The sequence below is a fragment of the Balaenoptera acutorostrata genome, chromosome 8, assembly GCF_949987535.1.
Source record: "Balaenoptera acutorostrata chromosome 8, mBalAcu1.1, whole genome shotgun sequence".
Lineage (NCBI taxonomy): Eukaryota > Metazoa > Chordata > Mammalia > Artiodactyla > Balaenopteridae > Balaenoptera > Balaenoptera acutorostrata.
Genome location: NC_080071.1, coordinates 60,994,619 through 61,008,717, shown reverse-complemented (window position 1 = coordinate 61,008,717; position 14,099 = coordinate 60,994,619). Strand labels below are relative to the sequence as shown.

The window sequence follows — 14,099 nt, the reverse complement described above, 5'->3', positions numbered from 1 at the left end:
TAGTTCCCTGACCAGGGATTGAACCCAGGTCCACGGCAGTGAAAGCCCGAGTCTTAACCACTGGACCCCCAGGGAATTCCCTGCTCCCTTTTCTGATGCTAAACCATCATCTACAGAGCTGGATCAAAGTGAAGCAGTTTTCACCTTTGATAGATTGCTGTTGCCACAATTAATGGTTAACTAGTTTAAATCAAATCAAAGCCAGCTCTATTCACTGCTGCATCATTTCCTAACTTTTGGGAAACTTCAAGCATATGACCACAGCCATGTCAGTCTTCAACTTTCCCCATGGGCTGGAACAATATAGAGTTTCTTTCAAAGAGAGGATGGCCACGACTACCCACTCAGTACCTGTGATGTTGTGACATAATAAGAAATATATATTTGGTCTTCGTCGCTAGCCTCTGACACAGAACTCCTAAAATTCTTGTACAGGCATACCTCAGAGAAATTGTGGGTTTGGTTGCAGACAACTCCAATAAATGTGAATACTGGAATATAGCAAGTCACATGAATATTTTTGTTTCCCAGGGCCTATGAAAGTTTTGTTTACTTATGTAGTCTATTAAGTGTGCAATAGTGTTATGTCTAAAAAAACAATGTACATACCTGAATTAAAAAATACTTTACTGTTAAAAAAATGCTAACCATCATCTGAGCCTTCAATGGGTCGTAATCTTTTTACGGTGGAGGGTCTTGCCTTGATGGCCACTGACTGATCACGATGGTGGTTGCTGAAGGTTGCAGTGACTGCAGAAATTTCTTAAAATAAGACAACAATGATGTTTGCCGCATTGATTGACATTTCCTTTCATGAACGATTTCTCTGTAGCATGCAATGCTGTTTGATAGAATTTTACCCACAGTAGAACTTTCAAAATTGGAGTCAATCCTCTCAAACCCTGCTGCTGCTTTATCAACTGTTATGTAATATTCTAAATCCTTTGTCATTTCAACGATCTTCACAGCATCTTCACCAGGAGTAGATTTCATCTCAAGAAACCAGTTTATTTGTTCCTCCATAAGAAGCAACTCCTCATCCATTCAAGTTCTATCATGAGATTGCAGCAATTCAGTCACATCTTCAGGCTCTACTTCTAATTCTAGTTCTCTTGCTATTTTGACCACATCTGCAGTTACTTCCTCCACTGAAGTCTTGAACCCCTTAAGGTCACCTATGAGGGTTGCAATCAGCTTCTTCCAAGCTCCTGTTAATATTGATGTTTTGACTTCTTTCCATGACTCACAAATGTTCCTTTTTTTTTTTTTTGGCTGTGCCTCGCAGCTTGCAGGATCTTAGTTCCCCAACCAGGGATTGAACCTGGACCGCGGCAGTGAAAGCGCTGAGTCCTAACCACTGGACCATCAGAGAATTCCCCACAAATGTTCTTAATGGCATCTAGAATGGTGAATCCTTTCCGGATGGTTCTTGATTTTGCCCAGATCCATCAGAGGAATCACTAGGTATGGCAGCTAGAGTCTTACGAGATGTATTTCTTAAAAAATAACACTTGAAAGTTGAAATGACTCCTTGACATGTGGGCTGCAGAATGTTGTGTTAGCAGACATGAAAACAACATTAATCTTGTACATCTCCATCAGAGCTCTTGGGTGACCAGGTGCATTGTCAATGAGCAGTAATATTTTGAAAGGAATCTTCTTTTCTGAGCAGTAGATCTCAACAGTGGGCTTAAAATACTCAGTAAACCATGTTGTTAACAGATATGCTGTCATCCAGGCTTTGTTGTTCCATATACAGAGCACAGGCAGAATAGATTTAGCATAATTCTTAAGGGCCCTAGGATTTTCGGAATGGTAAATGAGCATTGGCCTCAACTTCAAGTCACCAGCTGCATTAGCCCCTAACATTCAGCCTGTCTTTTGAAGCTTTGAAGCCAGGCATTGACTTCGCTCTAGCTCTGGAAGTCCTAGATGGCATCTTCTTTCAGCATAAGGCTATTTCATCTACATTGAAAATCTGTTGTTTAGTGTGGCCACCTTGGTTAATTATCTTAGCTAGATCTTCCGGATAACTTGCTGCAGGCTTTTGCCTCAGCACCTGCTGCTTCACCTTGCACTTTTGTTATGGAGATGGCTTCATGCCTTAAACCTCATGAACTAACCTTTGCTCGCTTCAAATTCTTCTGCAGCTTCCTCACCTCTCTCAGCCTTCATAGAATTGAAGAGAGTTAGGGCCTTGCTCTGGATTAGGTTTTGGCTTAAGGGAATGTTGTGGCTGGTTTGATCGTCCATCAAGACTACTCAAACTTTCTCCATATCAGCAATAAGGCCGTTTTGTTTTCTTACCATTCATGTGTTCACTGGAGTAGCGTTTTAATTTCCTTCAAAAACCTTTCCTTTGCATTCACAACCTGGCTAACTGTTTGGTGCAAAAGGCCTAGATTTTCAGCCTCTCTCAGCTTTCCACGTGCCTTCCTCCCTAAGCTTAATCATTTCTAGTTTTTGATTTAAAGTGAGAGACGTGAAACATTTCCTTTTACTTGAACACTTAGAGGCCATTGTAGGGTTACTAACTGGCCTGATTTCAATATTGTTGTGTCTCAGGGAATAGGGAGGCTTGAGGAAAGGAAGAGAGGGAATGGCTGATCCCTGGAGCAGTCAGAACACATATTTATTGATTAGGTTCACCATCTCATATGGGCATGGTTCATGGTGCTCCAAAACAATTAAAATGGTAACATCAAAGATCACTGATCACAGATCACCATAACAAGTATAATAATAATGAAAAAACTTGAAATGTTGCGAGAATTACCAAAATGTGACACAGAGGCACAAAGTGAGCCAATGCTGTTGGAAAAATGGTGCTGATAGACTTGCTTGAAGCAGGTTGCCACAGACCTTCAATTTGTAAAAACACATTTATCTGTGAAGTGCAATAAAGTGAAACATAATAAAATGAGAGGTATGCCTCTAATTTCTGGAACATAAACAGGAAAGGAGTGTCTTTTGTTATTCATTAACAAGCCCCTTTCAACCACACCTGAGCTTATGTTAACGGGGTTATTTTGGAAAGCCCCTAAGGAGGGGGAACCAACCGTGGGATTAGAGGGTTGGACCTTTCAGCCCCCTGCCCCTCCCACCACCTCAGAGGAGGGGAGAAGGGCTAGAAGTTGCATTAATCACCATTTGCCAGTGATTTAATCAATCATGCTTATGTAATGAAGCCTCCATAAAAGCCGTAACCAAGGAGTGCAGATTGCTTCAGGGTTGGTGAACATATCTATGTGGTAGGAGGGTGGCACACCCCAAACTCCATGGGGACAGGGACTCCTGTGCTTGGGACCCTTCTGGGCCTTGCCCTGTGTACCTCTTCATCTGGCTGTTCATATGTATCCTTTAAAATATCCTTCGTAATAAATCTAAACTAGTAAGTAAATGTTTCCTGAGTTTTGTGAGCTGTTCTAGCAAATTATTGAACATGAGGATGGGTCTTAGGAACCCCTTATTTTATAGATTGTGGGTCAGAAGTACAGGTGACAACCTGGGACTTGTGATTGGTGTCTTAAGTGCAGCAGGCATGTGGGACTGAGCCCTTAACCTGTGGGGTCTGTGCTAACTCTGGGTAGTTAGTGTCAGAGTTGAATTGTAGGACACCCGGTTGGTGTCTAGAGAGCTGGAGAATTGGTTGATGTGGGAAAAACCTTCACACATGTGGTGTCAGAAGTGATGTGAGTGTAGGAAAACTGAGTTTCCTTTTAGTACCTTAGTAGAAATTAGAAATGGGCACCCCATCCTTCAGAAGAATGCAACCCAATACTGGGGTGCAGGGCATGGTGAGTGGACCACAGAGTGGATTTCAGCTCCCACTTTCCCCCTTTGCAGGTGCCCTTGTATAGTAAGCAATCTATACAACTGTACATGGCAGCCCTGACGGGAGCACCTTCCAGGTAGGGTTCTGGACCAAGCTCCTACCTAGGTGTTTACACTCACATGACTGATGTTGGTTGGTGTCTGCTGGTTGAACAGTCTTGGTTCAGTCTTCCCTTCTTTTCCTCTTGGAAGAAGTGATGTGTCTATAGGATCCAACCCCTCTGGGGAGTCAGGCCCATGTCCTGGGAGTCCTCTGTGTTGACAGTGCACATTATAATCTCTGCCCCTTTGAAAAAAGCAAAACAACAGGACCAAACTAAAGAAAAACTCTGATGTATACACCACTATATGTAAAACAGATAAACAAGAAGGATTTGCTGTATAGCACAGGGAACTATATTCAGTATCTTGTAATAGCCTATAATGGAAAAGAACCGGAAAAAAAAAAGATATGTATTGTATAACTGAATCACTTTGCAGTACACCTGAAACACAATATTGTAAATCAACTATACTTCAAATGAAAAGAAAAAAAAAAAAAGAAAAATGAAAAACTGGTGGACACGCAAGAGGGAAAATGAACAAACATTAATTGAGCATCTGTTTTCTGCCAGGAACTGCACTGTGGTGGGCATTTTACACACTTGGTCATCCCTCTTTTTCTCAACACATCCCTGAATAAAGGAAATTAGAAAGTTAGTCTTCACTTTTGGGGTTCTCTCAGGCTAAGTTCTAAACCTTAGGGAGAAGGAGAAATAGTTTGTTTTTTTAAATTTAATTTTATTTATTTTTTATACAGCAGGTTCTTATTAGTTATCTATTTTATACATATTAGTGTATACATGTCAATCCCAATCTCCCAATTCATCCCACATCCCCCACCCCCCGCTTTCCCCTGTTGGTGTCCATACGCTTGTTCTCTACATCTGTGTCTCTACTTCTACCTTGCAAACTGGTTCATCTGTACCATTTTTCTAGATTCCACATATATACGTTAATATACAATATTTGTTTTTCTCTTTCTGACTTACTTCACTCTGTATGACAGTCTCTAGGTCCATCCCTGTCTCTACAAATGACCCAATATCGTTCCTTTTTATGGCTGAGTAATACGCCATTGTATATATGTACCACTTCTTTATCCATTTGTCTGTCAATGGGCATTTAGGTTGCTTCCATGACCTAGCTATTGTAAATAGTGCTGCAATGACCACTGGGGTACATGTGTCTTTTTGAATTATGGTTTTCTCTGGGTATATGCCCAGTAGTGGGATTGCTGGGTCATATGGTAATTCTATTTTTAGTTTTTTAAGGAACCTCCATACTGTTCTCCATAGTGGCTGTATCAGTTTACATTCCTACCAACAGTGCAAGAGGGTTCCCTTTTCTTCACACCCTCGAAGAAGGAATAGTTTGCCTCTCTGGGGTTGCATATTTATGACTTTAACAAAATGAAATGGCTTACCTAACTGAAATTTCTTCTATCGCAGGCTTAGCTGAAAAAAAAGTGACCTTTAAGAAAGATTGTCACAGAAACATGCGCCTATATATCCATTTCTTTATGCCCTCTGAATTCTATTCTTGATCAAATTCAGATACCAAAATGTCATGTACTGTGTTCGTGTGATCCCTTGTAGAACTGCTGTCACTGACCATGTGTCTGGAGGATAACTGACTTATGTTCTCTGGGTAAAAAGGTCACTAAGAAAGAGCCATATGGATTGGGTAACAGCTGTAGCAGCAGCTACTGTGTGCCAGGCCTGGTCCTGGATTTTTTTTTTTTTTTTAAATTTTATTTATTTATTTATTTATTTATTTATTTATTTATTTTTGGCTGTGCTGGGTCTTCGGTTCGTGCGAGGGCTTTCTCTAGTTGCGGCAAGTGGGGGCCACTCTTCATCGCGGTGCGGGGACCGCTCTTCATCGCGGTGCGCGGGCCTTTCACTATCGCGGCCCCTCCCGTTGCGGGGCACAGGCTCCAGACGCGCAGGCTCAGCAGTTGTGGCTCACGGGCCCAGCTGCTCCGTGGCATGTGGGATCTTCCCAGACCAGGGCTCGAACCCGTGTCTCCTGCATTAGCAGGCAGATTCTCAACCACTGCGCCACCAGGGAAGCCCTGGATATTTTATTTTTTAGCTAAATCAGTATTATATTTACTGCGTTGGGCTAGCACAGGGCCTTACTATAGAAACTTGAGAAATATTTATCAAATGAGGTAAATGGAATTTCCTGTAAATATATGAGTCTTTAAATCATTCAATGTCACTCTATAAAACCTATAGAAGTATACTTTAGAATTTAGTGCTAGGAAAACCTTTATTTCCCCTGAGGAACCGGCATGCTGCAAATGAGGACCACAAAACCTGACCGTGTTGCTCCCCGCCCCCCCCCTTTTTTTTTTGCTTTCACATTCAGTCTGAAAGTCTGAACTTTAGTCACAATGACTATAATGACTTTTGGGGAGTGTTGGTGTTCTTTTTTCTTTTCCTCCAGATTAAAAATAAATTCTTTTTGATTATCTCATCTTTCTTTTTTGGTGGATAGGGGGTTGTTATTGTAAGCAGTTTAAATCCATTTTGGAGAAGATGAGATACAAAAGTTAAAACCTGGAGTTCTTCAGATAGCTGCCTCAATACCCAAGTGCCCGTTCCCTTTTTTGTTCCTAGAGAGCACCCAGCCTTTCTGACCCAGGAGGGAATCCTTATACCATGAGGCAGGTGAGGGCAGGTTCTAAAGTCACCAAGGCTCATGGGAGGTCACAGAGGTGATAGGTCCAGCTTGCCACTGCCAACCAGGGCTTGGGTAAAGTGACTGGGCCTGACCGGCCGAGCTGCTGTCTGACGAGCTCATAGTTAAGCACATGGTGAGCACACAGGAATCACTTAATACACGTTAGCAATTTGTATTAGTGTTACTGGTATTATTGATTTTACCCAGAGCTGAGTGAATGCTGAGAGGAGAAACCAAGGTTGAGCTGACAGACCTCTGCTTTCGAGGCATGTCTGCAGAGCTCAGATATGTGGAAAAATGGAGAAAGCTGCTTCCACGTAGAGTTCAACTTCGCTCTGCACCCACCCAGCCAAAGAATATGTTTAAGTAGGAAACACATCACAGTATAATCCTTCCCAAGAATCTTTGTTTCTTAGACAATAATTTAATTCTGGCTGGCAGAGCATGGGGCTGGTTAGCTGAGAATCTTCATGCCTCTTAGGAAAAAATGGAAACGAAATTAGTTAAAAAGAAAGAAAAACAAAAGTAGAGAAGTCCATGTCATTATGACTTTGAATACTTACACCTTTTGGACAGTATCTGCCTCAGGGGTCTGGATGTGCTCAGCCAGGGAAGCACTAAGAGGGTCAAGGGTCATACTCCTCCGCTCTGGGTCTGTGAAGACAAAGAGCATCCTTAATTAGCAGAGGACAGCAGACAGTGATCCCACATGTGAGAAAACGTCTACTCTGGGGAGCAGTCAACGGCATGCAAATTAGCACAAGGTATGTTATACCTAGGAAACCGACAAATGCTGCAGAAACTTGTGCTGACACATGGCAAGTGACATTAAAGTCAGTAAGCCCCTTTGGGAAAGCGATGTGACGGTACATATCAAGACCTAGAAAAACGTTCTTGTCTTTGATCAGGAATCTCACTCCTGTGTATTATCATAAGGAAATAATTTAAAAGAAGAAACAAGCTTTTTGTACAAAATTATTTATTACAACATTATCATTAATAATAAAAAATTAGAAACAGCCAAACAATGGGAAATTTATGATGCATTCATTTGACAGTTAAAATTATGGTTGAAAGATAAATCAGCATGGAAAATAGGATATAATGACAAGTAAAAATAGTAAACTATAGAATTGTGTATTAAAACTGTAAAAGCTGGAAGAGAAAACAGAAAAAGGAAATAACATGTTAGATAAAGAGGTTTATGTGTTTAAATTTTTTCTTAAAACCCCAGTGTGGTTATATCATTGAAAAGAAAACTGATTAAAAAAAACAAATGTTATATTCTGAGGAAGGCTTATGCAGGCTACACAGCTATTGCTGGGTGCTCTGAAGACCATATTGGGTAGTTTTCAGAATGAGAAGAGTCTCCAGACTGACTTCATGTTAGACTAGGCTACTTTTTATTTTAGATACTGTAATCAATTTTAAATTATGAAACATATATTTCATTGCAGAAAATTTGGAAAACACAAGCATAAAGAATAACCCTCCCTGCCAATCAACATATAATTATTAGAATGACTAAAAAGACTGACTATATCAAGAGTTGACACAGATGCAGGGGAACTGGGACTCTCATTCACTGCTGGTTAGAATGTAAAATGGTACAACCACTTAGGAAAATAGCTTGACAATTTCTTTAAAAATTAAATATTAGATGTACCATAGCATCCAACCATTATTCTCCTAGGTGTTTTACACAAGAGGAATGAAAGCCTATGTCCATAAAAGGACTTACACGCAAATGGTCATAGCAGCTTTATTTGCAATAGTCAAAAACTTGAAACAGCCGAAATGCCCATCCACAGGTGAATGGATAAACAGGCTAGTATATACATACAATGCAATACTATTCAGTAGTAAGTAGAAATGAAGTACTGATACACTCAACAACATGGATGAATCTCAAAAGAATTATGGGGAGTAAAAGCAACCAGACAAAGAAACGGTATATATGGTATGCTTCCATTTATATAAAATTCTAGAAAGTGCAAACCAGTCTATAGTGACAGAAAGCAGATCGGTGTTTGTCTGGAAATGATAGAGACTGGAGTTGGGGGAGGCATGAGGAAACGTTTGGGAAAGATGAAATTAAAAAAAAAAATTTATTTATTTGGCTGCACCAGGTCTTAGTTGCAGCACGAGGGATCTTTGATCTTTGTTGCGGCATGTGGGACCTTTTAGTTGTGGCATGCATGATCTTTAGTTGCAGCATGTGAACTCTTAGTTGCGGCATGTGAAGTCTTAGCTGTGGCATGTGAAGTCTTAGCTGTGGCATGTGGGATCTAGTTGCCTGACCAGGGATCGAACCCGGAACCCCTGCACTGGGAGCACTGTTTCTTAGACACTGGACCAACAGGGAAGTCCCCTGAAATGTTTTATCTTGATTGTGGTGATAGTTTCATGGGTGTCGACATATACAGTATCAGAACTTACCTAGTAGATTTTAAAAGTTCTCATCACAAGAAAAAAAATTGTAACTATGTGTGCTGTTTGACGTTAACTAAGCTTATTGTGGTAACCATTTTGCAATATAAAGTCATTATGTTGTACACCTTAAACTAATACAACGTTATATATCAATTAATCTCAAGAAAACTAGAACCTCCCCCTACAAATCATAACAATATTTAATGTTTCAATAGAAGAAAATTGTTGGTTGAATAATTTTATATTCTACCAAATAATTATACATAATTAAAATCTAAGGAAAGGTGAAGTTGATTGCATTAAAATCTTTATAGAAAAAGTAATATTTAACACTTAAAGAAAACTTATCTAATTGTACAATTTAAATAGGTGTAATTTATTATAAGGCAATTATCTCTTGATAAAGCTGCTTAAAAAACTTAAAGATATATTAATACAAATGAAGTGTCTAAAACAGTGCTGGCACATGTTAAAAACAAGAACCAAAACCAAACAAACAAACAAAAAAACCCCTGACTCATGATCCCTCTACTCACATACAACCACAGTAAAATACTTTGGTGTGTATACTTTCATGCATATATAGTAAATATATACTCATATTTTAATAGAGTTGATAAAATAATGTATATATAATTTTAATCTATTTTTATGTTATTAGAATTTCCCATATCATTAAATATTCTTAAAATGATTTGAATAACAGCATAGCATTTCATCATACGGATATACCATAATAGACTTAACCAAACATGTAACTTTTAAAATTCAAGTTGTTTTGAATTTTTTTTATAACTAAAATGAACTTTGCATAGCATATCCTTGAAAGGAATGTTTCTGATTATTAAAGGACTTACTCGTTGTCCGCATCTATGATTACTGAAGAATGTACAGTCTTAAAGGCACAATGTCTGCTGCTGAATTGCTCCCCAGAAAATTTGTACCAATTTACATTCCAAGGAAATGGTCATTCATTCCTTTACCTATCACATGTTTATTAGATACCTACTACATGATGGTCATTGTGTTAGGTGCTGGGAATACAGTGGTGAGTAGGACAGATTCACACATTGGTCACAGGAAGCTTAAATTTTAGTGGGGAAGATGGATATTGGCACAAAGCAAAGCAAAGCAAAACGAAATAATTAAAAAAAATATTTTTTGAAAGGAAGACTCTTAATATTCAATCCTCACTTCTCTTTCTCTTTGAGCAGTAGATTCTTGCATGAATTAATTGATTTTTCCTCAATTTTGTTTAAAGGTATTATAACTTTAAAGAAAGATTTGAAAAGAAAAAATTTACCTGTCATCCCACCAGCATTATTCCCTTAATACTAGTTTATCCATTTTTTCAGTGTTCAATGGTGTCCGCACCACCACCCAGAGTAACTTGGGTTCTCTTCTGCCATTCCCAAATGTTAAGGGTGGAGTCTACTGTCTCATACATCAACCTCCAGACTTTGGAGTAGGGACAGAATTGTTAATGTACATGGTGGCTGAGGGAACTGGAAAGGTTGATTGCGGTGGTACCCTGGAATTTATTTTGTCTTGGATCATATGTAATATTAATAGAGAGTGGGAGCTGATTTAAGTATTTTTGTGATTGAGAGGGATTCTGTGAGAGTTTCTTTCCCTAACTTGGCTGGCTTGGTAAAAGCTGTCTCACTGAGCAAGTTTCACTGCTCTTCACCACTATTTTGAACTTTGGGACAGGGCACCATATGACCAGCAGAGGGCGCGTTTGTATTGACCAAAAGATGAGGTTCTACAATTGGTGTGATTTCACCACTTTGATTAGAATTGAAATCCTGTCGCTGGGACATGGACCATAGCAGGGTGTTTTGTTTTGCTTCTCTAGTAAAATAACCTTATATTTAGGAAGTATTGGAATAAACTAAGTCAGTACTTTGAATAATAACCTACAACTTTTAACTGCCTTAAAAAAATCTGTAAAATATTTTAGGAATACAGAGTATAGAAAAACGACCGTATAATGATTACCCATGTACTTACCACCTACCTTTGTGAAATCTTAACATTTTGCCATATTTGATTCACATTTTTTTTCTAAAGAAATGAAACATTTAAGATATAGTCTAAGACTTTATTGTATCACATATAATCCTATTTCCCTCACTCTCTCCCCAGAGGTAACCATTCTCTTAAATTTGGTATTTATCAATTGACTGGGTTCAGAATATGCTACCCCCAAACATGGCACCTTGGCATACTGAGTATTTTAAGCTGAAGGAATTTGAGAAAGGGCAGTGTAGGTTATGAGATGGCTACTCATGTGAGAGGTAGGTTCTACTTGGAGGAAAGGGGCACCCTTATCCCTGAAGACAGAGGGACTCTGAGAGGAACCCAAACAAACAGGCCTTGCTCTGTTTCCCCCAGTTTATTACCCTCTGCGCTTACCTTTTGTACTATCACATTGTCCACTCTTCATCAAACCAAGTATAAAGATGCTCAGGCTTAACTACTTCCTTATGAATCCTCCTACATCACATAAAGCTTATATTAAATACATTTGTGTGCTTTTCTCCTGTTAGTTTGTCTTTGTCAGTTTACTTTTCTGGCCCAGGCAGGGCCTCTAAGAGAGTAGAAGAAAAGTTTTTTCCCTCCTACACTGTCCTCATGTATATTTTTATATCTTTATCACATATAAAGCACCTCTAAACAACATATAATATTATTTTACATATTAAAACTTCATACCAGTAATATCATTTATATCACTTTTGCAACTTGCTTTATTTTGCTTAATATCTTGTTTTTGAGATTAACCCCTGTTAATACATATAGTTTCCATTCACTTATTTTTAGCTCTTTTATCTTATTCCGTTGTATAAACTTACCACAATTTATTTATCCATTTTGCTATTGATGGGTTTTTTATTTCCAGTTTTTTGTGATTACAAACAATGCTGCAGTGAACCTTCTTGAGTGAGTCACTGTTCATACATGAAAGAGTTTCTCTAAGGTATACCTGGGAATGAACATATTGGGTTGGAGGGTATATGCATCTTCAATTTATTGGGTATTTCCAAATTGCTCTGAGTTTCTAAAACTCCATATCCTCATTAATAATGAGTATTTACAGACAAAATTGTTTGCTAATCTGGTATATATAAAAGATCTCTTTTTCTTTTAATTTGAATTTTCCTGATTAGCAAATTTGACTAAGAAATAAATGGTCATTTATTTAGGTTTCCTCTTCTGTTAATTACATATTAATATCTTTCACCCATTTTTCATTTGGGTGGATTGTCTCTTTTTTAAAAATTAATTAATTAATTAATTTTTGGCTGTGTTGGGTCTTCATTGCTGCACGCGGGCTTTCTCTAGTTGCGGCGAGTGGGGGCTACTCTTCGTTGAGGTGCACGGGCTTCTCATTGCGGTGGCTTCTCTTGTTGCGGAGCACAGGCTCTAGGTGTGTGGGCTTCAGTAGTTGTGGCACGTGGGCTCAGTAGTTGTGGCTCGCGGGCTCCTGAGCACAGGCTCAGTAGTTGTGGCACGTGGGTTTAGTTGCCTCGTGTCATGTGGAATCTTCCCCGACTAGGACTCGAACCCGTGTCCCCTGCATGGGCAGGCAGACTCCCAACCACTGCACCACCAGGGAAGCTGGGTGTTGATTGTCTTTTGCCTTCTCTATTTGTAGCAGTTTTTGGTGCATTTGGGGTACTAATACTTTGTTGGTTATATGCACTACAGATATTGTCTTCTAATCTGTATTTGTCTTTTAACTCTGTTTAACATAACAAAAACTTTAATTCTAATATAGTTGGGTTTGTCAATAATTTTCTTTATGGTTTGTGTTTTGAATCATGGGTAAGAAAATTTTCCCTTTCTCAAATTCATAAAGATATTCTTGTATATTTTCTTCTAAAAGATTAAGAATTTTGCTTTTTCACATTTAGATCCTGAATACATCCGTTATTTTGTGAGGTAAGGATTTAAAAATTGGATAACCAGTTATCTGAAAATTATATAGGGAATAATAGCTCATTCTCTCCCCACTGTTTTCTAACACCACTTTTGTCACATTTCATTTCTGTATATGGGTGCAATTATTTCTGGATTCTCCCTTCTGTCTGTCCCTAAGTCAATATCATAGCCTTAAAGTAATTTTTGATATGTGGCTGGGTAAACTCTTCCTCTTTGTTTTTCTTCAAAATTGTATTGGCAGGACTTCCCTGGTGGTCCAGTGGGTGGTCCCCCCAATGTAGGGGTCCTGGGTTCTATCCCTCGTCAGGGAACTAGATCCCACATGCAGGCTGAAACTAGGAGTTCACATGCCGCAACTGAGAAGTCCACATGCTGCAACTAAGACCCGGCGCAGCCAAAATAAGTAACTAACTAACTAACTAACTAACTGACTAACTAAATACTCCAGGGAGACCCATTCATTGGTGGGGCCCCCATACTTAAAAAAAAAATTGTATTGGCTATTTTTGACACTTCTTTATGCATTTTACGATCAACTTATCACGTTCCACCAAACACCCTACTGGGGATTTTTAAAAATAGAGTTGCATTGAATTTATACATTAATTTAGGGAGAACTGTCACCTTCAAATCTTTGAACATTATATATAGCACTATATAGAATGTTATATTTATTCAGGCCTACTTTTAGTTAATTTAATAAGATTTTATAATTTCTTCATGAACGTCTAACACATCTTTTTTTAGATTTATTGATTTCTTGCTTTTAAAATTTATTGATATATATAGGTTTTAAAATTACATTTATTCTGCCTTCCTATATAATGTGTACCACTAGATAACTAAATAGAAGAAGAGAAAAAAGAATTTTTTTGGTAGGAGTTTCCCAAGTAATTCATAACCTTAAATGAATGAGTGGATCTGTAGCTGGTGGCATCGTGAAGAGACCGGCAAACATTAACATCACCCGATGGAAGAACACAATGCCCTCCATGAAGTGGTCTTGTGAAAGCCAACCCTGAATCTGATCAAGTCTCTAGATCCAAGTACTAACTTACAGAAAATACAGAAGACAGAGAAACATGTTAAACTATACCTTGAGGATACAATCAGCAAAATCTAGATTGTGGGAAACTACAGTAAAAGTCGCCCAG

At 38.7% G+C, this 14,099-nt stretch overlaps 1 protein-coding gene across 1 annotated transcript in view; it reads right to left on the bottom strand.

Annotated features, from left to right (window-relative positions):
* The window catches only part of KIAA2012 (KIAA2012 ortholog), a 116,618-nt gene that overhangs the window by 9,062 nt on the left and 93,457 nt on the right, over nt 1-14,099 (bottom strand). The window contains exons 16-17 of the mRNA XM_028168624.2: nt 7,128-7,218; nt 3,955-4,120 (exon numbers count right to left, since the gene is read on the bottom strand). Coding sequence (XP_028024425.2) covers nt 3,955-4,120; nt 7,128-7,218 — 257 coding nt within the window. The remainder of the gene's footprint in view (nt 1-3,954; nt 4,121-7,127; nt 7,219-14,099) is intronic.